Here is a 22,676-nt window from a genome sequence, read left to right on the forward strand (position 1 = left end):
TAGAAGCTACGGGTCATCTGAGAGCTTTCTTTGACACCACAATAATGAGCATATTTAAGGGGATTTAAGCAGAAAACAATTACGACATGATACAAACCCCGTAATTATTGAGAATGTAAAAGTCATTGAGTATAATTCTCGAACATTTTACACATTTCTAGCAATAAGTACGCTATGTACAATAGAAAATGAGGCATCTTTTTGCATATAGGCATTGAGAAAAGTGCACAGTAAAGTACAGGACATAGTAACAAAAAAAAGGTCATGACAAGTGAGGATTGCGAGAGGAAGTAGATCGAATATATCCGATAGTAAAGTAGCGGAAGATCATGGAACAGGTTTCTACACAACTTCAAAGATCATTCACCGACCTATTCATGCAAAAGTCGCTCGACATCTGTTGTGTCCAGTTCGCGGGTTATTGTCAGCGCTTGGCACGCCACATCGCCGACCGCACCCAACCGTTCCATCAAATGTCGGTAGTCAGCCGCGGAAAGTACACCATCATTACCATCCAAAGAGTATAAGAACCTGCAACTGATGAAGTATGACGGACGATTAGACCCATTCTCATCTTTCATTCCAGATAGATGAGCGCGCGGAGATAATTTGAAAATAAATAGAAGCTAATGAATGGATCTGGTAAAATGCCTATATATCACACATGATTTTCCACGTATAGGGTTCAATCAAGTTAAGAACTGCAACCAACTCCGTAGGTAAACTCGTCTTTCTGTACGGCACCTTTATCTGTTTGTTGAGTTGATCTTGTGTTAGAAAGTCTGTTTCGGGGTCAGCGTACTTTTCCACGAGCTGTTGAGAAAAGGGAGAGTTTTGATGAGAAAAATAAGTTGTATTTTTGAAAGATTTCAAAAAAAAAAAAAGATGTTCATCCTGAGAGTTAAATGGAAAACAACATCCCCTTAAAAATACCTCCAACTTGCCGTAATTTTGGATGGGAGCTTGAAACAATAAAGAGAAATCTTACCGTTGAAGTAAAGAGCTATAGAAGGAAAACTGTCGCGATACGCCTTCTTTGTTTTGTATTCCAACTGATTCTGCGTCAAAGACTGTCAACAATCCAAGAATTAAGATGACACTTTCGTTGCTGCGTAGCTCATCCTTGAACGACGAATAGTACCTTAAAAAAACATAAGTGTTTCATCTGATATAGGAGTAGTGAGGTATTTCACTACCTTATACAGTGAGGTAAAACCTCAGACAATCGAGGATCAAGAGGTTGACCAATCAGACGTGGATCATTTGGAATGTACGAGATTGCACCATGAATGACCATGAATGGTACACATGATCCTGAACACATTAGTTTTGATACTTATAGTAATATCTGTAAAGACAGGATACAAGTCACTTCTTATTAAAATGCACTGATCCTGGATGCAGAATAGGCTGAAACATGGTAATCTCCGGAGCATACGTACGAAACGTCTAATACTACCCTCAGCAAAGTTCACAAGATGAGGATTGAATTCATCAGGTCGAGACCTAAAAATGTGTAGACCGTAAATGGAAGACGAAGAATCTTCTATGTCGTGAAACTCACGGATCGATACATCCCTCGTAGGATTTGTACACAAGATTGGCTGCTAACACATCATTTACAGTCACATGGTCGGATGGAGTGAGTGCATTTAAATTTGTTGGCGCTGGAAATACCAGATATACAGAGGTTAAAAAATGGGCACAATAGTAATCCTTCTGAAAATTTGAATGGAACTTGACAATGAAATGTTGATAATCGCAATTAGAGATAAAAACCTTTCTTTAAACGTCTTCTTAAGATAATAACATAGCAGCTTCAAATTCTGTGAGGGGCCAAATACCTGGAACAGGGTTAATCCTTGTATCAACCGTTCCCGAGTTGAGGTAGAACGAGTCCCTTCGACCACTGGGTCGTTCATCCTGAACACCAAGAAAACACAAATTTTTATGAAAATGTCGGAATAAACACGGAAGACCACAACTACTCTACCACGACAGCGCGAAGATCCACCGTAGGTGCACAAGCATTAAGCCATTGAACACTGGATTCATCTGATGGTAGCAATCCGTTCATCTGAAGCAATCTACTCATTAGTAAGATCGTCACAACCGCCCGTAAATGAAAGCTCTCAAAGAACCGACATGGAAATCCTCGGCGCTTTCCAGCTTTGCTTCATCCTTATTCTCTGTATTAACAGTAGTAGCGGCAGTACTAGTTGAAGCAGTATTGTTCCCCGCGGCTAAGAGGTCTTTCGTTACCTGAAAAATCTATTGGTGAACGGAGGATGCTAATATATCAATAACTCGTTCATAATTTTGGAATAAAAAAAAAGAAAAAGGAGCAGCACATTGACGCTTACCTCATCGACTATCACGCATCCGGGAGGATACCGACCACAGGTACACTGACAAGTGCAATTAACTCTTGGAGGATTGTTCTCGATGAGTTTCACGAGGACCTACACCAAATACAGTAAGTAAAGAGGATACACAAAAGGAAATCATAAAAACGAATAAAAATAACCTCTCTAGGAATTGTAACCATATCCGTCATTGGTGTGATGGGATTTGCTATAGGATTGGTGATCGAGCTCGCCATTGGATTGAGTGATGGAGTCAAAAGCAGCGATGTAGCTGGAGCAGGAGTAAGGATAGGTGGCTGAAAATACCTTATTTTTAGGTGGCAATCTTCATACACGCTTAAGTTCGTGAATATATCCTCAACAGTACGTAGATCTGTATTTAAAAACAACACTGAGTTCGTAAATATTTAATCTTTTTATTCACATAATTATTACTATTAGGATATGCTGCGTAATTTTTTTTACCGTCCTTTGTAATGACCTTCCTTTAGTTCTGCTCTTTCATCTATCCTCTCTCTTAGTTTTCTCAATGGAAACTGTGATCTTTGCACAGAGAAAAAAGGAAGGGAATAAAATTATAATGAATGACCAGCCCCACTGAAAATGGCCTTCTATGTATTTAACCCCATAAACGGACTACCACGAGTATTAGGGTAATGATGTTAATATTCGTGGTCTACACCCGAGCCTTATTTTTCTAGAGAAATTCCAAGATCGTCAATGTCGTGGTATGTTGTCTTCAAAATTCAACGAGCGGACCCTTCACACACATTTGACACGAAGATGATATGCTACTACAACCTTGTTTAAGTCATTTAAAGATGATTCCTTGTTCTAATACGAGAAAGAACGGAGAACTCTGTGAATATTTTGATGGAATAATATAAAGATGTGAATAGAAGTAAGTGAAAGCAAAGTAAAAGAATAAAATAAACTTGTTCACTGGTAACTTCAAAACATCTACTTGATTCAATGCTGGGGCAATTGGAGTAGGAATCGGAGCAGGAATAGGTGCAGGCACGGGTGCCGCAACAGGAGCAGCATTTACGATGTGAGCAGCCACTTGTTGAGCAACAGCAGCAGCTATCTCAAGCAAATTGATTATAAATGAAAGCACATATTAAGAGAAGAGGATAGAATTACTTGGTGCTGGTTGATAGCTGCTTGGACCTGAACTTGAGCAGCGGCGGCAGCTAATTGAGCTTGAGCCATTAGAGTCGGATCAACGGAATTCACTGCGTTACTTTGTGGCATAACAAGTAAACCTAGAAATACCAGAAATTCTCCTATGCAAAAGGAGGAGGAAATAGCGCCTGAGATCTACTTGGCTCTACAGCTGGTGGAATAAAACCACTGCTGCTCATTGTAGTAGCCGGATCAACATCCATGGTAGGAGCTGCGGTAGTGGTTGAACTCACGTCAGCCAACGACTGGGCAACTAAGGATGCAGATTACGGCATAATCGGATCAAACGGAGTACGAGTCCTTAATCTACCTGCAGTCGATCCAGCTTCCAACAATGGAGGAACCACTATCGGTACATTTGCGTGTTCTTGGGTCCTGAACAAAAGAAAAATGAATGATGGTTCACCGATATAAAGAAATTTGAGAAATAAAAATACAGTCTGAACTTACATATGAATGTTATACATATCCTCTGAGGGTCTTACCACTGATGCGGGGATCTCGTCAGATTTCATGTCAGCTTTCATGGTCTCAGATTGAAGCTGGATGTCTTGCATGTGATTTGGCACGCGTTGTCTCATTCGTTCCGCAACATCTGCATCATTCTGGGTGTCTTCATCATCAACTACATCGTTACGGGCCATAGCATCAGCCAAACGGCGTTCGCGATTTTCTTCAACACGCTGCTTTTTTTCTAATCGAGCCTCGTCTGACATGATCCATTCTTTCTTCATTCCAACCTAAAAGAAACACTTTGGCTGATTCCTCCTAGCAAACGCTACTTTGCGGTATATGCTACAATGATTAGTTAATGCATAAAACTAGCACTGCGGTTTCCATGTCTATCAAAAGCAGCAACACATAATTAAAAAGCGAAAAAATTGGGTTCAACTTCAAAGGAGAAGTTTGGTTAGGTAGACGATGCAGCAGTGAAAGGATAGTCAGCGAAAACTCACATCAAAACACTTCGCCAATCGACATCGCTGGCAAAAACGACGAGATACCACGTTGATTTCGCATTGTTCATTAAAAGGACATCGAATTTCTCTTTCCTAAACGATCAGCAATCGCAAGAAGTTGCGAGTTGAAGGCCTGAGACGTTATAAACAGATGTTGTGCTCAACTAAGACAGGTGAGGACAGGTTCTCTCATTTGTTACATTTCAAGGAATCGAGATTTGTTTACATGGTTCGAAGAGCGCACAGCCGCTACAACACCTTGCTGATTTTATTTACTTATCCATTCACTATGGAGTATGAAACAGCTGGTAACAGAAGCAATAAACTGCACTAAAGCTACAAAGGCTTCTTTAGAGAATAAGAGAGAGAATACCGAAAAATTAAGGCAGATGAGCTCAAATGAGAGGCGATAGAAGAAAAGATAGAAAAAGTACCATACGCAAACATATGCTATGTATGAAAATATGAATTTCCTTAATTTTAATGTAGAGTCGACCCTTGTAGCTTCACTAAAGCATGTTGAAAAAACGGCTGTGTTAAGTTAAGATCAGACTTTATCTTGATTTCCATTATCAATGCAAATGTTCAAAAAAGCAACTGTATACCTTATTAGCGTTTCGACGAAAAAAGGCTTTGCAAGATTCGCAAGTGATTACATTAAAGTTGTAACTGAAGGCTTTATCCCCGCAAACGCGACAAATCTGGAATAGTGTAGTAAAGCTCATACATTACTTAAGCAAATGAAAAAGAAAAGTTGAGAAGAAAAGAAGAATGCAACGCACAAAGTAAACGAGAACACATCTAATTTTACCTTATTTGCAGTTCTCTTTTCGCCACCGCCACCACTCGACGCAGTGTTTGTACGCTTCCGATTCACTGGCTTCTCTGAGTTCGAGTCAAATCCTGAAGCTCAGGATATAGGATTCAAAAAAGAAATTTTTCACAAAAACTTTTAAAGCTGGGGATGGGCAAAATTATCGGATCTGGAGCTTCTAGACCAGTCCGTAGCGGGTGGTCCGCAACTTGCAAGCACCATAATGAAAACGTGTAGCTTAACTTGCTCTTATATCCGGAAATTTAACACATAAGAGCACATTCAGTCATCAGTTCGCAGAATGTTTGCGAGAACACATCCGAGAGAATGGCTACCACGCTCTAACAAAAGGAAGAAGGCTTCCGCTAACACTACATTTAAACAATTTATCAATAGGTTAATACAAAATTCAATTGCACTAGCATGATACATATTCCCACCTTGTGAGGGCACTGCTGGGCCTCAAAGGAGACTGGACACTTCTACCACGATATTTGTGAGTTTCACCCCGTACTCGATCTGTTGTTGGAAGATCCTAATTCAAGTAAATCTACTCGACCACTGCCTTTAAAATAAAATCAAAGACAAAAAGGCGGAAAGTATGCACAAAATAGTATGCATATATGCTACGAAAGAGGAACGAGATGCCAAGCGCACGCTCTTCTACTGTCGTACTGGTATCAGCCAGAAAAGTAGAGAGAGAGAGTTAATTATCCCTCATTCGGACCACGAAACGTCTAACGATACAATGTAATTTGTATTAGATTAATTTGTAATCTCCTCCCTTACGGTATACCATTATAATCGGGGCAGCATCTCAGGAAAAAAAAAACTATAGATTGATACAGACAACGTATATCAAAAACGGCGATGTCAGTCATTAATAAGCGCTTACGTCGCTATCGAAAGTCATTTAAATGGACAAGCGGCCCATTACTGAAAACCTGCTACCCTGCTTAAAAAAGAATTAACGAGATTAGTCTTTCATAGAATTGCTACGCATTAACTATTGCTAAGCTAACGAGTGCACCGTTGATGGTTAAAAATCGTCCTAGCCACTCAAATCTTGCATCTGCCGGTATCGATAAATTGGTACCAGACTTATCTAAGGGGAAAAAGACACTGACCTGATATAGTGCTTGGCAACCACAAGTCACTGTATGACCCACTCACACATTCTTAAACCCGATTCTGAACTGAAGTCGAATGCGTTGACGCACCCCAAGCGGGACGACGGCGGATATTCTATCGTTTTATACACCAGCTATCGCAAACACAGCGTCCCTTCACAGAGATCCATCGGAATCGATGTTGATCGCGCTGATAACTTACTGCTTGCTATCAAATCAATCAACACGGCACAAATGAAGGAAAGACGGAGAACTAGGCGATCTTTAAAGAGTTGATGATTAGGGACAAGACCGGTTCGTCACAATCGGCGCAGCAGCAATACACATTTGCGGTCGACGGCGACGGCGGCCGTGTTGACGGATAGGTTTCCATTTTGTGGGGAATACAAAGAGTCCTCCTATTCGCTTAACGCGACAAGTGTTTTGCAGTATTAAAGCAGTTTTGCGCCGCATGCTTCTAATTGTTATGAAGAAAGTCTACCTTACCTGGAGAATTCGACCGACCAGGAGGAGAAATCCCTAGACCAACAGAAGGCGGAGAATGTGGATTTGTGTCGCTTCCGTTCAGGTACCGTAGCCCCTCCGAGATTCCTGAACAATGCAATAAGACTAAAAAAACTGTTAGATTTGTGGTTTTTTGCTGTTTCCTGTCCACTTGTTTTCCTTTCTTATTTCTTTTAGTAAACGACATATAGAAATCCCACATTCTCGATCACAGTTTCGAAGTCAAAAGAAAAAATAAAATGGTGAAAACGTAGATATAATGGAAGTGAGAGATGAAATTTCAAGCCGAAGGTTACGGGCGTTTACAGCTTCCAGGGTGACGGCTGGTGAAAATTGGGAAATGTTGGTTGCGGAGGGAAGAAAGAGGGAGAAAGAGAGAGGTAAACAGGACAATCACACCATTCCCTGAAATTAAAAAAAAAATCCGTCCCAGGGTCTCAAATGTTCTCAGGTTTTATCTGCGAACTGAGATCTGATTTATAGAAGCACCACTTTTTAACATAAGCGGGTGGATGCAAGCAGACAGATGTAAGTACAGAATTAACAGAAGTACACATACACACAGATAAAATTAAAAATCAAGAACAGTAAATAAATCAAGAAAAAAACAAGGAGGAAAAATATGCTCCTCTGTTAAAGGCAGCTCTCAAAATTTAGCACCAACTGTTGCAGTTAACTTAGCGTTAGCTATACTGAATATCAACAAAAATGTTTCCTAGGAGAAATAATAAGCTCCTCAAAATGAAAAGACTCATCAGCTGAGCCTGAATCTTGTATTCTTAAGCAAAAGAAAGTGAAATGAAAGTAAAAAAAGATTGTTTGACTTTCAGAGTTAACCATGCGTAGGAATCTTCCCGGAAAGCTCATCTGATATCGCAGAGAATACACGTCGGTGCTCACATTCAGCTTTTCTTTTAAACGAGTGGCAGGACAGTGACCAAAGTCAAACGCCAAGGGGCACCAATTTTCAACCAAGCTAAGAACGCAAACCTACAAACGAGAGCAAGAAAGATAATTGAGGGAGGAAGAGCTGCGCACCAAATTTCATAGTCTTCACTAAATGCAGACTACGGTTATAGCAAGATCCAAAAATTCGCCGCTACACGTTCGAATTCTTCCGGGAATGGTGGCACAATAAGGAAGCCCTAGTTATCGACAAATATAAACATGAAACCTTTCAAATTGACACGAAAAATTTGAATAGACATAAATGAGATAAAAAAACAAACCTAAAATATTTCTCAGCACATTAAGAAATTGCGAGGATGTAACAATAAAATAAAATTTAGCAATAAACAACTAAGAAGGGAACTCTTAATCTTATTATGCTTGAATTATACAAAGCAAATGGCTCTAATCAAAATGTTCAAGATGGATATAAATCTAAGCATTAAAATTAACATCTGTTTTGCCTACATAGAAGAGTGTTTGTGCCGTAGTGGGAAACTTATTTAGCAAACTGGATTCATTCTCTACATTTTGATCCAGAATTTCCTGACATATGCTCACAATCCAAAAATAAAAATCTCCATCGGTGACACTAATGAAAGGTTGGTTTGACCTAACAGTACCAGAACGCTCTGCACAAAAATCAATGGTTCAACGGAATACTTTGTGCCATTTCATAGCCAAGCTGCACTTTTAATGGTGCGTTTTAACCAGAAAACAATAGCATTGTTGACAGCAACAAGATTCGAAAACACTAAAACTGTGAAACAAACCGAAGCTCATCTTCTACGTGAGTTCTTCGGAATATGTGATCTCTTTGGGCGTTGGTATCCGTTCTGAGTCGGCCAGCTTGGACGACGACCTCGCTACGTTCACAGACGTGCAAACTCCGGAAACGGTGGTCAGTTGACGTGTAACACGTGACACAGCGTACAAAGCCGTCTTAGCTGAAACAGTGCTTATCAGTATCGGAAAAGAACATCGTACGCACCGAAAACTCATTCAACCGAAACTGAGAGCGCTGACTTCTATCAAACTTTTGATGGAAATTGTTGACCACATCGTGAAAAAAAAAACAGAAGAAAACAGAAAACAAGAAAAAAAAGCAAAAAAGGTGATGAATGTCGAGAGCTAATAACTAGTCGAAAGGGACGTGTTTAAAACGATTGAAAGACAGCAATCTTCATATCAGAATTCGCGTAAGAGAAAAAAAAAACAGATCTCTGTGTAAGAACGAAGAATAAAAAATAACTAATATCGGACAAAGAGCTTTAAAAACTTGGCATACTTACTCTTACTAACAATTTTTGCTGAAGCTGATCCACTTCTAAGTTGGTTTACCGATTTAGAGCCAGTTGGAAATTGTAGTGGTAACGCCTGGTGCAATATTTTCCCCTTTTTAGAACAAGTTTTTCACTGAAGGACATCAAATAAAGATACCAACAAAGTTGATTTCTTAGTAGCTTATCGCTACCTCAAAGACCTTACCGTAGGCATCTAAACCGTTCGTCGCTACCCAGTCAGCATTATTTTACTGAAAACCTGTAGTGAAAGGGTGGTATTCGGCCGGAATCTAGAACTTCTAATTGTTTCTAGGTGAAAACCACTACTCAAAGAAAGTTCCTAAAGAAAAACGCAGAAAACCCAAGAATGAGGATTACGCGTTAACTCCTCTCCTCATTTTTGATCGTGTGAACGAAGAAATAAATCCACTTTAGGAGTACGATGTAGGTACGTGTAATGTCAAACGAATAGGTTGAGACGTATTTGCGTCCTGAAAACTTCCAGCGTGATGTGACACGTTCTCAGTTCCCCGTATGAATAGTGTTTTCATATATGTAAACGGTCAAATGTTTTATAATAATGTTTTGCTAAGAGATTTGTTAAATTCTTAATATTAGGATCATGGTAGCAAAAATCTTCCTCTACAAAGTTCTCCAAAAGGAATTCGTTTGAAATGATCTGTGAGAGTAAGTAATAGGCAGTTGACTGGAATTTTGAAATGATCAAGGAGTTTCTGATCAAATCTACGCTGCGTACGGACGGAAAACGGAGACAAAGGACGCTCCGTGCGTATGTGAGTGTATGTGTGTGTACGTGTGTGTGTTGTTGCACCCATACACCCGTACACCCGTACGACCAATGAGGTCATCACGGGGTCGCTCACATCCATAAGGTTACAATTCGAGCGCAATTCCCAGCATGATTCTTTTTTCTGGAGATATGAAGCTGTCTATTCACGAGTGCAGCTCTAAGTGTCACTCATTCTTAGCCAAAGTAACAATAAGTATATTAGATATAACGGATTAACAGTATAAACTTGAAATGAAGAAACTTTACAGAAAACTTTACAAAGACTAAGGAATAGAAGTAATCCACATCGTTTGAAAGAATGTGAATGCGTGTGAGCACAAAAAAAAAAACAATAAAAGAAATAGTCTGTGCCATAAGTTCACACATTTTACAGTTTTACCGTGAAGACCACATATAACAAGGAATAAAATCGAAAATCTGCTCAATGGAAAAAAAATAATGTTCTCTCAAGAAAACTGGAGTTGAATGAACAGAAATAAAAGCGATAAGCAGAAGTGCTATCCAGAGAAACCACTGGTGAATTTCATTCCAAAATCTCGACTATAATGTGAAATACCTAGAACTGTTCTATACTTCAAGAACGAGTCATCTTCCAAAATGATATTACATGATATAATCGCAATTCGCAAATAAGAAGTCTAAAAACAAGACGAAATCAGGAACCCCCATTCCAATGGCGGTCGTGTTGCCGGGGAGGCGAACCGCGACGCGACCGCATCGCTATCCCAAACAGTCCGATCGGGTTATCACTTGCTTAGGGACAGCGACCTATTCGTGTTGCGTTAACAAGAACGAGAGATCACATGATTTTGCGATGGTGACTCCTAGAGGAGTCAGAGCGTTATTGTACATGTTCCTCCTAGTTTTTCTTGATCATTTGTGTGAACGGTGTTGAGTTTCAGGATGGAGTCCCCATGGAACCCGGTTGCGTTGTGCAGAAAAGGTTGAGTCGACAGCAAATTATATGTGATCGGGGAGTGGGAATAATCCTAGAAATACTGCGCATGTTCGATTGTCCTTGAATATTGGCATGTTGAATACGTAGCTTTTTATTGATTTGCTTGAGCTGTGGCCAGAATCGGTATTGATTGATGGTATAGATATTGATGGTGTAGATTGGTATCCTCAAGATTCTTTGCGTGGTGAGGAGCTGAAATGAGTGCGAAATGTAAATGAATAATAATTAACCGCGTTTGTTTATGGAGATAAATACTCGCTATTTACAGAGATTTGAAGCTCGGAATAAAGATTTTAGCTTAGTGTACATGCAAAATCCAGTAAAGATTCTGTAACCTTGCTAAACAAAAAAAAAAAACGCCTTGCTTTTCAGGTGGTTTGATTTTCAAATACATCTTTTTATTCGATTTTAGAATGAGTACGAGACTTCTAGAATGGTCAAATTTTTAGAGAGATTGGATTTGAAGAATAGTTCTTCTTCTTGAAGAATAGAAGTTCTTCGAATACGTTTTAAGTTCGTATGCATGGGGAATACACGGAAGCCGTGATGTTCGCGTTGCATTCCGTAAATTTACTGGAGTATTCATGAGGATTTTAACGAGTGCTTACGAAATATCCAGGTTTCCCATGCGTAAGATGTGATGCTCCTAGAATCATCCTTTCATCAATTGACCGTTCTATGACCCTGTCCACATTTTCCTCCTGCTTCCGAAGTATCCAGATTTCCGAAGCGTAGGTGAAAACAGGAAGAACGGTGGTGTTGAAAAAGTGAGCACGGAGCCGGATGTTCTTAGTCCTCTTCACTACATCCTTGATCTTCTTGTTCGCCCCTAAAAGCCACTTGTTTACTTCTGCCCAGCTAGGAGGTCAGGTCGTTCATCAAGTTAATTCCCCTTCCTAAATATAGAAACATATTATCCTGAGCCCTGTGTTTTATATGAATAATAGTTATATTCAGTTAATTTTGACATTCTCTCTATTTACTGCTCCATCCATGATATTCCGACTACATTTTGCGTTGTATTGTATATCCTGGATTGTACTAATATTCGGCAGTTCCACAATTGTACATTCACTATTTAGTTTGTTAAACGAGAAGTACGGTTTTTTTTTAAAGAAATGAATTCCTTAAAGATAAGTTTAGTCTGATGAGAATTACGAGAGCTTCACTGAAACAATCGAGAGTAAAAGAGGAACCCAAAAATGTGAACACGATTTTCTGGAAGTTTCCTGAGTGTAAATTCGACTAATTCAGTTCATTTAGTTCTCAGAGCGGTCTTAAGAAATCGCTAAATTATAATTAAACATTATGTGAGCCATTCACTTCAGTAAACGATACCTGAGAATTGTTTAGTTTTTTCAAATTCCAAAATATCTGTTTCATTCTTCAACTGTTCCCTGAACCCGTACGCATGTGCTTTACGGGCGAATATGATACTGCGAGATTCTTTTTTATATCGTTTCTGCTTTTAAATCCGAAGTTTCTGCACATCTAAATAGGATTTTGCTAGACATCCTCTATTTGAAGAGCATCTAACCGCCTTATTGGATTTTTTTTCTCGTATAGGGACGTTAAGAGAAATTTCATGGAATCTCTAAAACAAATGAGATTTTCCATGAATTTCCACGTTGCAGCTTAACCGAAATATCAGTCGAGCTATAAGAACAAAAACCTATTTCTTCTTTTTCCAAAATAACATACGATTTTCAGAGAGTGTTGATGTTTGGTGAACTAGGAAGAAATGTAACATAGACTCCTCTGATAAGTCAACTTTTGAACACATTTTTTCGTTTAGACGTTATTTTCATAGATAATAAATGTAAATTAATTTACTTAGAATTTACTATAATAACTTTCAGCAGCTCGATCCTTTTTTCAATGTATTGTTTTTGTTATCTTCGACATTCCTATGTTTATGCTTAAACATACGCGTATTCCAGTAATTTTACTAATAATGTTTTAATTTTTTTAAGTTTTATTCTTTTTATTTTACAAATTGTTGTCCTTCCTTTGTTTCTCTACTGTTCATCTATACTAAGATTAGATGGGTTTTTCTCGGCTAAATATTCCTGAGATTTCAGGAGAAAAAAAAATCGGTTCACTCGTATATTTTTTGAAGATATGCTAAGCCGGTTTAAGTCGGATCTCTTCCCGTCTTAGTCATTCCCTGTCAACGTCTGCGTTTCCCAACGCATAAATAAGTTCGTTTCTAAATTCAGCGTTGACTTTCCTTGAAAATAAAATGTTAGGTCTAGGAAGTATGCTACCCATTTTTACACGGACAAAACTGGTTCTCTTTGAAAAATTTCGGACTTGATTTATCGCTATTTTTCGAACACAAACCATTACATTAAATCTGATAGTATGAAAATTTTAATTGAAGCTTTAAAGGCTTTTGCCTGCTTGAGTTTAATTTTTGAAAATACAATGAGGATGTTTAATTAACTTTTTAAAATAAATCTTATCTAAAATTATGTGACTTTGATAATTCTGATGATAAAAAAAGAAAAGAATAAGACGTTATCGTCAGACTAGTGGTTCTGGAAGTGAAGCAAGGAAATCAAAAGCTGGGTAGGAGAAAATGAGAGCATATTGAGTGTAGTCTAGGTCGAATTCGGGCTGACACTTCAAAAAAAAAAGAAAAAAAAGGAAGAGAAAACTATATGTCTAATATTATGTTGAACGATATTCCTTTCTATGTTCTAGGCAGTTTTTGTAACTCTCCGCTACCTAACGGTTGCATTCCCTTCAATTATTTTCCTTTTTTTTTGGAAATTTTCCTGTCATTGTTCTTCCTGTCCTTCCATTTTGAATATCTCCATTTCTACGCATTGCCGTATCATACGATTGCAATAGCTCCATGTTACTCTCACTGTTTGTTCCGCTCCATTGTTTTTGTTCGTTTTCACTGAAAGCAAAATTTTTTATGGATGAATTGGCTCGGCAAATGCTTGTTCAATCGAGTATTTCTAGTTTAATGCTGTTTTTTGTTTTGTCAAAAGGAAAAGTAGCAAGATGTGTCAGCTCTATTGCTTCGATCTTCCAATCTTCACATTAATATATATATATATATATATATATATATATATATATATCCATTTGCATACGACATATGTATGTATATAATTTTACATTTATGTATATACATTAGAATATATATATATATATATATATTAAAAAAACAGGTGTATATAGGAAATACTGGGATTGAGATTTGCCGCCCGAAGACTTTATTGTTTTCAGAGCATTAAATAGTTTAACAAAGGAACCATTGGAGCTGAGGTAAATCCACGTTATTAGATTATAAATTGAGTTCATGAACCATTCCACCTCACCAGATCCTCTCAGAATATACCCTTGTAGTGTAGTGGAACTGTGTAGCTTTGCTCATTAAAAGGAATCAGGGTGTACCTCGAATCTCTTTGATTCTTCCATAAATGTGTGAAAACACCTTTCTTCCCGAATTTATCATGCTATGACTGGAGAATGGTTCCCGGACTCATACTACCGTTCGATTTATTCGAAGCGTCACTATTCGTGAAGTGTTGAAGAGTAATTCGTTCCAAATGTAGTTAGTAGGAAATTAATTATTCTCGATTCTGTGTACAAATTTCAGACTACATTTTCTTGTGCTTCCGTTTAAAATTAGCTTTGAATTTGTTCTATTTTTCAAAATTTCCTTTTCGTTGCATTTTTAATATGCTTTCAATAAAAATAATTCAATGAAGGTGGATTTCTTCATAGCTTTGAATCAACATTCAGCAGCGTTTGCTTGAGAAAACGACAATAATTTTTTTTAAATCCAGAATTATGAGGGTTACTCTGAAGTGCAGGAGGAGAACATGAGTTATGTGGAGAGGAAAGAACACCTTGAGGGATAGAGGTGTAGGGTAGCGATGAGTCGTTAACCGAGAGCAATACATAAATGCAAATAAAAGGTTCGTAGAATTTTATTGACTCTGCAATCCATCCTAAAAGTCTTCCAGATATATTTTATATTTAAATATTTTGTACAACCATGTTTGAATCCTTTCAAAAAACAATAGGAATCGAATATTACTAATTAGTTCGAGCAGTACAGGAAAGTTTTCGTTCGAATAGCAGCTTTATACGTTCACATCCCCCGTCATTGTATTTTTCACCGCACTATTTTTCTAAATCGAATGCATTCAGAATCGGCAAACATTTCGCCGACTACAAAACGTTCGGATGTTCGTCATTGCGTTTGTGGATATTTGAATATTTTGTCGCCAGTAAAATGTTTCTTTTTTTTCCTTTTATGAAGCTTTCGTAGCTATCCGATTAGCGTTTTGTGTGAATGCAAAGGTTTTTTTGCTCTTTGGAGCATTCAAGAACGTTGCAATCCTTTTCTTTCCGTTAATTGCATTTTCAAGTAGGTAAATAAATAATTTAAGTGATAGAATAATGAGAGTTCAAAGAAAAAAAAATTGAATTCAGTGCTATAAATTCATTCGTCTGTTCAGCCTAGATTATCATACGTATTTCTTCGAATAAATTGGTAATATGGCGGCAATAGTAATACAAGTATTCCAAGCATTTCTCCCCATACTCCTATTATTTCTTCTTCCAAGGATGTAACTACATCAGGTGCACTTCCGCTGTGATAAGTCGTGGATATCAAATTACTGTCATTCCTGATTGATATCGCGGGGGTGGGCTCTACTTCTGGAGATTGCAGATTTTTAAAGTGTTTTCTTCTAGAAGTTTCTCTTTATTTCTCTTTAAAAATAATCTGCTCAACTCAGATGAATCCATGCTTCCGCCGTCTTCCCCTATTTCAATATCGTCGGAATATCTCTTCTATGTTGTTCGTGTTTTCTTTTTCGCTAGCTTCTAAAACACTTCAAAGCAAAGCACTGCTCTTAGTAGCTTCATAAGAGATCCTAGAAGCTGTGGAAATCGAATAACTTTGCATCTTGCAGAATACGTAAGTGCATTTTACTTTCTTTTATTCCCTACATTCTCTCTTTACTCAAATATGCATTGGAATCAAAAGAATCGTTTCTACTGAGAGAATTAATAAATCACTTTTCTTCAGTTTTTTCCTGCCATTGAATGAATATTTGTCTTCGTTGCATTGTGTTGTTCTTGACCACGTGAAAGTTGCACGTTCATTAGAAGCTGGTATTCAACAATTCTTCGACATCACCTAGAATTTCTCCATATTTCATGGATCAGAACAGCTCGGAGAGGATTACACATTGTGTAGCATATGTGAAAGGGCTAAGTAGCTTGTTTCATATCCGGTTGATGAAAATCGTACATTACTATAAAAGTTAGGCTTTTGTTTCTGTCCCCCGATCGCTTTAAATCGTTTACCCTGAAGAATCATTGAGGTAGCAATAGAGGCAGAAAAATACTGCAGTCGGTTCCTTCTGTATTTTTTTTTCTGAAGAAACAAAATAAACAAATCGTTCATAATTCAAATTTCTTCATTCTGTCCTAAATCTCCCGGTATCACCTTGATATATTAGAAATCTGCGTTGTTTTTTTCTCAAATGAACTTCATTATTATTTTTACATAGAAATTCATTTTAACTGATGAGAATAATTTTTAGAGACTAGAACTCTCGGTAAAATAGAAACCTCCTTGGAAATGTGCTCACAAAGTTTTGTGGTGATCGTTCGGAGAATCCAGGAACCTTTTGTTTGTGTTAAATCATGAAAAATGGAGGGAAAATTTTGAGACTCACGTGTTAATCCTGAAGAATCTGATACGTGAACAGTTGTTACGCTTCTGCAGTATATGTTCCAAGGATCGCAATAGTAATACGAATGGTTTGACTTCCGAATAAGTGCACTCAATAGAGAATGCATTGAATGGGACCCATTAGAGCATGAAAATACGCTGGCTGTAAATCATCGTGTGTACACCAGCATTTTGATTGGTGTTTTTTCGTCGGTCGGTTGGCAATCAGAAACCAGATAACTTATGAACTCAATGTTTTTTGTTGTTTGCTTACATAGGCAGCAGCGCGACATCCAGGACATCTCGCATGGAGCAGGATGATGAAGCGATGTTGAGAGGGGCAGAACGTGGTTGATGATGTCTGACAACAATAACGGTTCATGGCTTCCACATGTCGTTTCATTCAGACTCACAAAAAAAAAGCGAACCCCGTAAGCCCCCAGCACACACGTCGAAAAACAACATAATTGAATTGAGTCCCAGCTGCTTATCCTGTCATTTATCGGATTTGCATCGACACTACTACCAATATATCCCTACCTCTCCATCTCCGGAGTCCAGAAAAACAAGCATCCACCCTTATCACCTGTCTACTCATTTTTCTTATTATTGCCGACGGTAGTTTCTAATTATTAGTGAGGTACTGTGATACATGCAGGATCACCTGCATCCTAAGACAGGAAGTCCGACAAATTTCTGCTCCCGTAATTTGCTTGCAGTTCCATAAACCTGTTTGCACAGCTTATCATCATAAAATATAAAATTCCTCGATTCAGCATTTCATGTACTTTTATTTTATTGTTAGCTGCACTTCTTCTTCTCGTAGACGTTCCTTCATGTCCGAGTAAAACTTTTACGGAAATGTTTTTTTCCTGTGAATCCTCTGGTTCTGAGTAAGGTAGAAATTTCCAGCATCTAAATTGAACTAATCAGTGGCAATGAATTCCTATCAGTTTGTGAAAATGTTCATCATTCCAAAAATTGATTTTCGTAATAAGCCTGTTTTCTTTCCTTAATTATCTCATTTTGTCTCTCTGTTTTCAAAAAAAAAAAATTCTCAAGCGAAAAATAGATCTGAGAATCCGTTGAAAAGAAACATCACAATCTCCTCTATAATTTCCTACCGTTAGAAAATAACAATAAGATTCTTATAAAACTATTAAGCTTTATTTCCACAGTTACTCACACATATTTAGCTTAGTTTCGCATGTTTTTTTTAATCAGGTTTCCTCACACTGTTTATGTAATATTCCCATACTGTTTTAGCTCTAACTCATCACGGTTTTCCGATAAATACAAATTTTTCTCTCCTCAAATTCGTGATACGTAAGAAATTCGTAGCTTTTCGAAAATCCTGCATCAATTATTCTAAATGTAAATTTTTCCCACTTTTGTGATTGGCAGTGTGAATTCATTTTATGTACATTTAGGTTCTTTTTTGTTGCAGCCGATTTTGTTTGAATCAACTCAAACCTTAACAAATAACGTGTATTTCTCGTTCCTTATTCAAAATTCGTCTCTTTTCTCCAAAATTCGCATTTTGGAGCTAAATATTTTGATTTCCTTCTATTGTGTTTAAAACGAGTGTATTTCAATACTTCAGTGAATTATGTAAGCTAAAAAAATACTTTTCTTTAGAGAATCTCTTATTCTGGTACCAGTTTAGTGAACATAATTAGGCCATGATCCTTTACTGCTTCACTGATCCATGCAGCATGACTCAGAGCTGAGATAAATGAGATTTCGGAATGAAATGACTAACAAAAAAAACTTTTGGGTTTTTTTTTGTTAGTCATTTCATTAACATTAACAAAACGATGTTCTGAATGGATTATCTTATTGTTATAATAATAATAATAATTATTATTATTATTAAAAGGTCCAAATCTACTCAAACGTTTTGAGTATTTTGAAAGTGTTGTTACAAGGCACGCAGGTGAAAATCAGTTCTTGCATCACTTTCCGTTCAATTTAGAAAAAAATTTGTTTCATTTAATTGATGGTAAGTAAGTAGTAACGGAGTCAGGTAATAGCTGAAAAATCGTGGTGGGATGTGGTCAGAGTTTGTGACTCAAATCTCCGGACATTTTTTTTTATGCAAAGGGACTTTTTTCCCTCCTTATTCTATTCTCATCCCTTCTTTTTTTAGTTTACTTCATTCTCTCATCTTACCAGCTACATACCTACATTTTTCGCCTGGGTTTTAATGATAACATCTACCAAGGAGCACTTATTTTGAAATATAGGAGATCAGTTCTAAAGGTACAGTAAAATTCTGCGTAAAAAATTAATATTCCAACACTTTTGGGTTTATAACTATTGAACAAAGAAAATTGATGTTAAATTCTTTAGTTTCATAAATACAGACACGTAAGGACAATGTATCTGTTGTTCAGGAATCACTTACGGTAATTCTTAGTTTCTTTACAGAAGTTCTCTAAAGAATCAGATTGATTTTTTCTTCGGGACTATTTTTGTATCCTGGTTGTGAAAGAGATGACGAGGAGGTCTATGGGTGAGTGAATGAGTGGGAGGGAAGTAAGTGAGACTGAATATCCACTCTCCAACTCCGTCTTTTTCAGGTGAAGTTCTAATTCATTCAGAATTTGCGATGTCGGTGAAAAAAAATATGGGAAACTATGATTAGCTGTGAAAACGCTTAATGTTCGTGTTGTCCTGAATGCTCATCCACAACTTCTGCACATTCCAGAAACAGATAAATCGTCGAACGTCCAACTTCCTCGAATCTTTTCTATTCTAACATAGTTATGAAATGGAGTCCTAAAACTTCATACAAGATTTTATGCGGGTTACTGTTATTATTCTGAAGCATGTTCTTATTTTCTGAATAGTTTTTCCAAGCTAATCAGAAAATCCATCGTGAGGATTTTGGTAGACTTTTCAAAGGTTATAGTGGTTATAGACAGTTTTCCTTCTACTTTGAATAGAGTTCAATTTGTAGTAAAAATTCAAAAATTTACTTAATGAAGACCATAAGCGACAATAAGAAATAATTCATTCGTTTAAAATATTATAAAGGTTACTTTTTTGTTTTGATTTTAACAGGTCAAAAATTATTTTAATCCCAATAATAATATGATAATAATAATAATAATAATAATTAATAAGCACATCACGTAAAATAGCTGCATGCCAGTGCGATGTGAACTCTTTTCGAGGACTCTTTTGGCGGAAATTCGTGTTAAATAAATCGAGCGAAATAATCAGTACCTTTGTTTCCTAAGAAAAAAAAATTAAGAGCGAGGAATGAGGACGGACGAAAAAAGGATGAGTTGCAAGAAATCAAATATGTGTAACTAGATGAGTCTAGGAAGGAAATTAGAAAACTTGTGTGGCCATTGATGCGTTATATCTAAGATTTTAATTTAAGATCTTTACATGGATCTTAAACAAATCTTTTCTACGCAATGAATTTGGCCAAGACTTTAACTTGTAATAAATCTAATGGGGAAATTTCCACTTCAGATTTTAATGCTCGTGTTTTGCTCTCTTTTATTGCCGTTGTAGACACTGTTTATCCATCTTTGAGCAGTTTCTGCTCTGAGGGGCGAAACCCAAATGAAGTGTCCTGCAGTTATTTGAAATTTGATTACGGTATCCCATTCTACAGTTCGGCAAAACAACTTTCCCGGAGGGCCCCAACTTGCTTATTTCATTAAGTATTTGTCTGGATGTTGGGTCGGAATGAATCAGTTATCGGTCCTTGACGTAGGTGGTTTCGCACTCACGCGACTGAGTCGACGCAGTCCATAGACTGCCAGCCGGACGGTTATAACAACTGACAATCATCGCTGTGACGAGGCACAGACTGAATTGAGGTATCACCGAAGGAAGAATACATATTTAAGGATACATAAGCCTATTTCAGCACAGTGAGATACTCCGTAGTGGCAACGATGTCCTGCAGACGGAAGACAGCGAATTTCATTGTCCCAGGTGCTCTCAGAAGCGCTTGAAATTTCCGACAATTAAGGAAGATGTAATTCGCCAAGAGATCGGATCAGTTCCATGCAGCAAAAATTATCGCAAAGCGATATAGGGTATCATTTCTCCAACCGCATACGTTTCATTAAACGTTCAACATCGGAATCACAGGTCGCACTTCCCTGTATAATCCATGTTCTTGAATTGATATTGAACTAGCTTTCCACAACGAAATATGAAATCGTTCTCCTATTTTGTTGTTTGTTTAGTGTTTCAAGTATTGAATTTCACTGACAAGTAGTTATTCGCAACCGAGTTTCTCAAAGTGCACATATCCAGAAAATCACGGACGCATTACACATGGTATGCGCTTAGACGTGCCCTTATGACAGCCAAAACTTCTTGTCCTCTACGTTTGCAGCTGCCTCCTCCTTTCGCATTTCGTCAGTCCATAGCCCTCTTTTTTTTTGAGCTGAGCCACTTTTCTCCCAAATCTTAGGATGTCTTCAAATATTGCCAGGAAAGACCGTGCGAGCAAATGTCGCCGCAAATACGTTACTTGCACGTTCAGGATGTCATCATCGAATTCTTTATTCGTAATGTGCGTGATTTACTTTCACTGAGTGAAGAAAATATTCACAGTGTTCATTCCGATGCTCAAAGTCCCATTAATGCTCTCCTTTTTTTGAAATTAAATCAACAGCATATCATTCAAAGCATAAAGGATAGTCATATTTAGTGGAAAATGGAAAAGCGTATCTATATCTTAATTTTTTTGTCTGGAATTGTTTTTTCTATGTAAAGCCGTTCTGTTCAATTGGCCAAATTGAGCAGAAGACATGTATTTCCATCCGCCTTAACACATCGTCATACTATTCGAACTTGTTTTTCTAGGTAAATCCGTACATAATTAATTGTATATTTCCCACCATAAGCTCGTTGTGATGGTGTAGCGATACGTAATAGAATTTATATGCAGCATTGTCATGTGAAAACGATGTATACAGGCTAACTCGCTGCACTTTTTTTGTTGTGATTTTATAAAACATCTCGTTGATGGCAGCTGTTGGAGATGCTACTTCTAATTAAGGTGACAGAGTTCAAGTCAACAAGCTGTACTTTAGCGTCAAAACAACTAGTATTGGCATGTGAGGTTGGAGGGTTTCCGAACACGGTCCGCGGCAAAGACCTAACATCTCTTCACTATGCTTTTTCTTTCAGCACTCGCCTATCTGGACCAGAATTAAAGTGCGGAAGCTCCTACAAATTACTGTTACATATTATAGACAGCTCGTGTAATGATAGGATAGTGCTGCTCACTCGGCCTCCTACATAACAATTGAGTCCAAGGAAAATTACCTAGGCTACATGCCAACTCACGGTTGCTACTTCACTTATTACACACGTTTTTACCGTCACTTCCTGCAAATGGGCGGAGTTTTGCCTGGCCATGTCCAACACAATGCCCAACTATGCAAATCTTTGCACTTCTCGCTAACGTCGCTCCGGTGTGAGCTGTTCTGGAGAGCGCATCTTCAGGATGAGAAGTAAACGATTTCAAGCTAAGCACCAGACGTTCCCCATTTCTTTTCTCCCAAGATTCAGCTATGTTGATTCCAAAACAACGCTCTCGAACAACTTAATTTGAATGCTGTTCTGCTGTTTTATGGCTTACTGGCTCCGTTACTCGATTTTCCTTCCAAATATCCACAGCAATTCCATAGAAGAATAACATTTGTCATGGTTACCTGGTAATATTGTGAATCATGTGGCGAACCTATCAGACTCCACGCTCTTCTACATCTTTTGAAGATTTCTGTTCTCTTTTTTTTTACGACTCACATATCATTGTTGTTCTTTCAATGAGAAAGCTCTTTTCAAATAAGCTCTTTTTACTTGTATCAAAAACATTTTGGAATTTGGTTCTCGAATTGTTTTAAAACCTCTCAATGCACTTTCTTTCCAAAACTTCAATATAAATCTCTTATTCGACTTCCTTTGCGTTTCCAAAATTCTGGTCTTCATTAGTAAAACAAAAATCCTGTACGAATAGTTGGGAAATC

General features: G+C 37.6%; 1 protein-coding gene across 2 annotated transcripts; it reads right to left on the reverse strand.

Moving 5' to 3' along the window:
• Positions 1-371: 371 nt before the first annotated feature.
• Positions 372-22,355, reverse strand: RB195_021114 (uncharacterized protein; the record flags this gene model as incomplete). Of its 2 annotated transcripts, XM_064207691.1 has the most annotated exons (22): positions 372-531; positions 989-1,141; positions 1,197-1,314; positions 1,373-1,506; positions 1,565-1,667; positions 1,845-1,923; positions 1,994-2,077; positions 2,146-2,262; positions 2,364-2,462; positions 2,528-2,662; positions 3,331-3,453; positions 3,510-3,631; positions 3,691-3,804; positions 3,862-3,926; positions 4,002-4,291; positions 4,508-4,603; positions 5,116-5,211; positions 5,322-5,413; positions 6,941-7,045; positions 10,557-10,638; positions 11,567-11,787; positions 22,289-22,355. In XM_064207691.1, 22 exons carry the CDS (start codon positions 22,353-22,355, stop codon positions 372-374), a joined length of 2,655 nt encoding a protein of 884 aa, XP_064063572.1. The 2 variants fall into 2 exon arrangements, with proteins under 2 accessions (XP_064063572.1, XP_064063573.1); XM_064207692.1 differs by lacking the exons at positions 10,557-10,638; positions 11,567-11,787; positions 22,289-22,355 and adding an exon at positions 8,680-8,689.
• Between the last annotated feature and the right edge of the window lie 321 nt (positions 22,356-22,676).

The sequence above is a fragment of the Necator americanus genome, chromosome X, assembly GCF_031761385.1.
Source record: "Necator americanus strain Aroian chromosome X, whole genome shotgun sequence".
Classification (NCBI taxonomy): domain Eukaryota; kingdom Metazoa; phylum Nematoda; class Chromadorea; order Rhabditida; family Ancylostomatidae; genus Necator; species Necator americanus.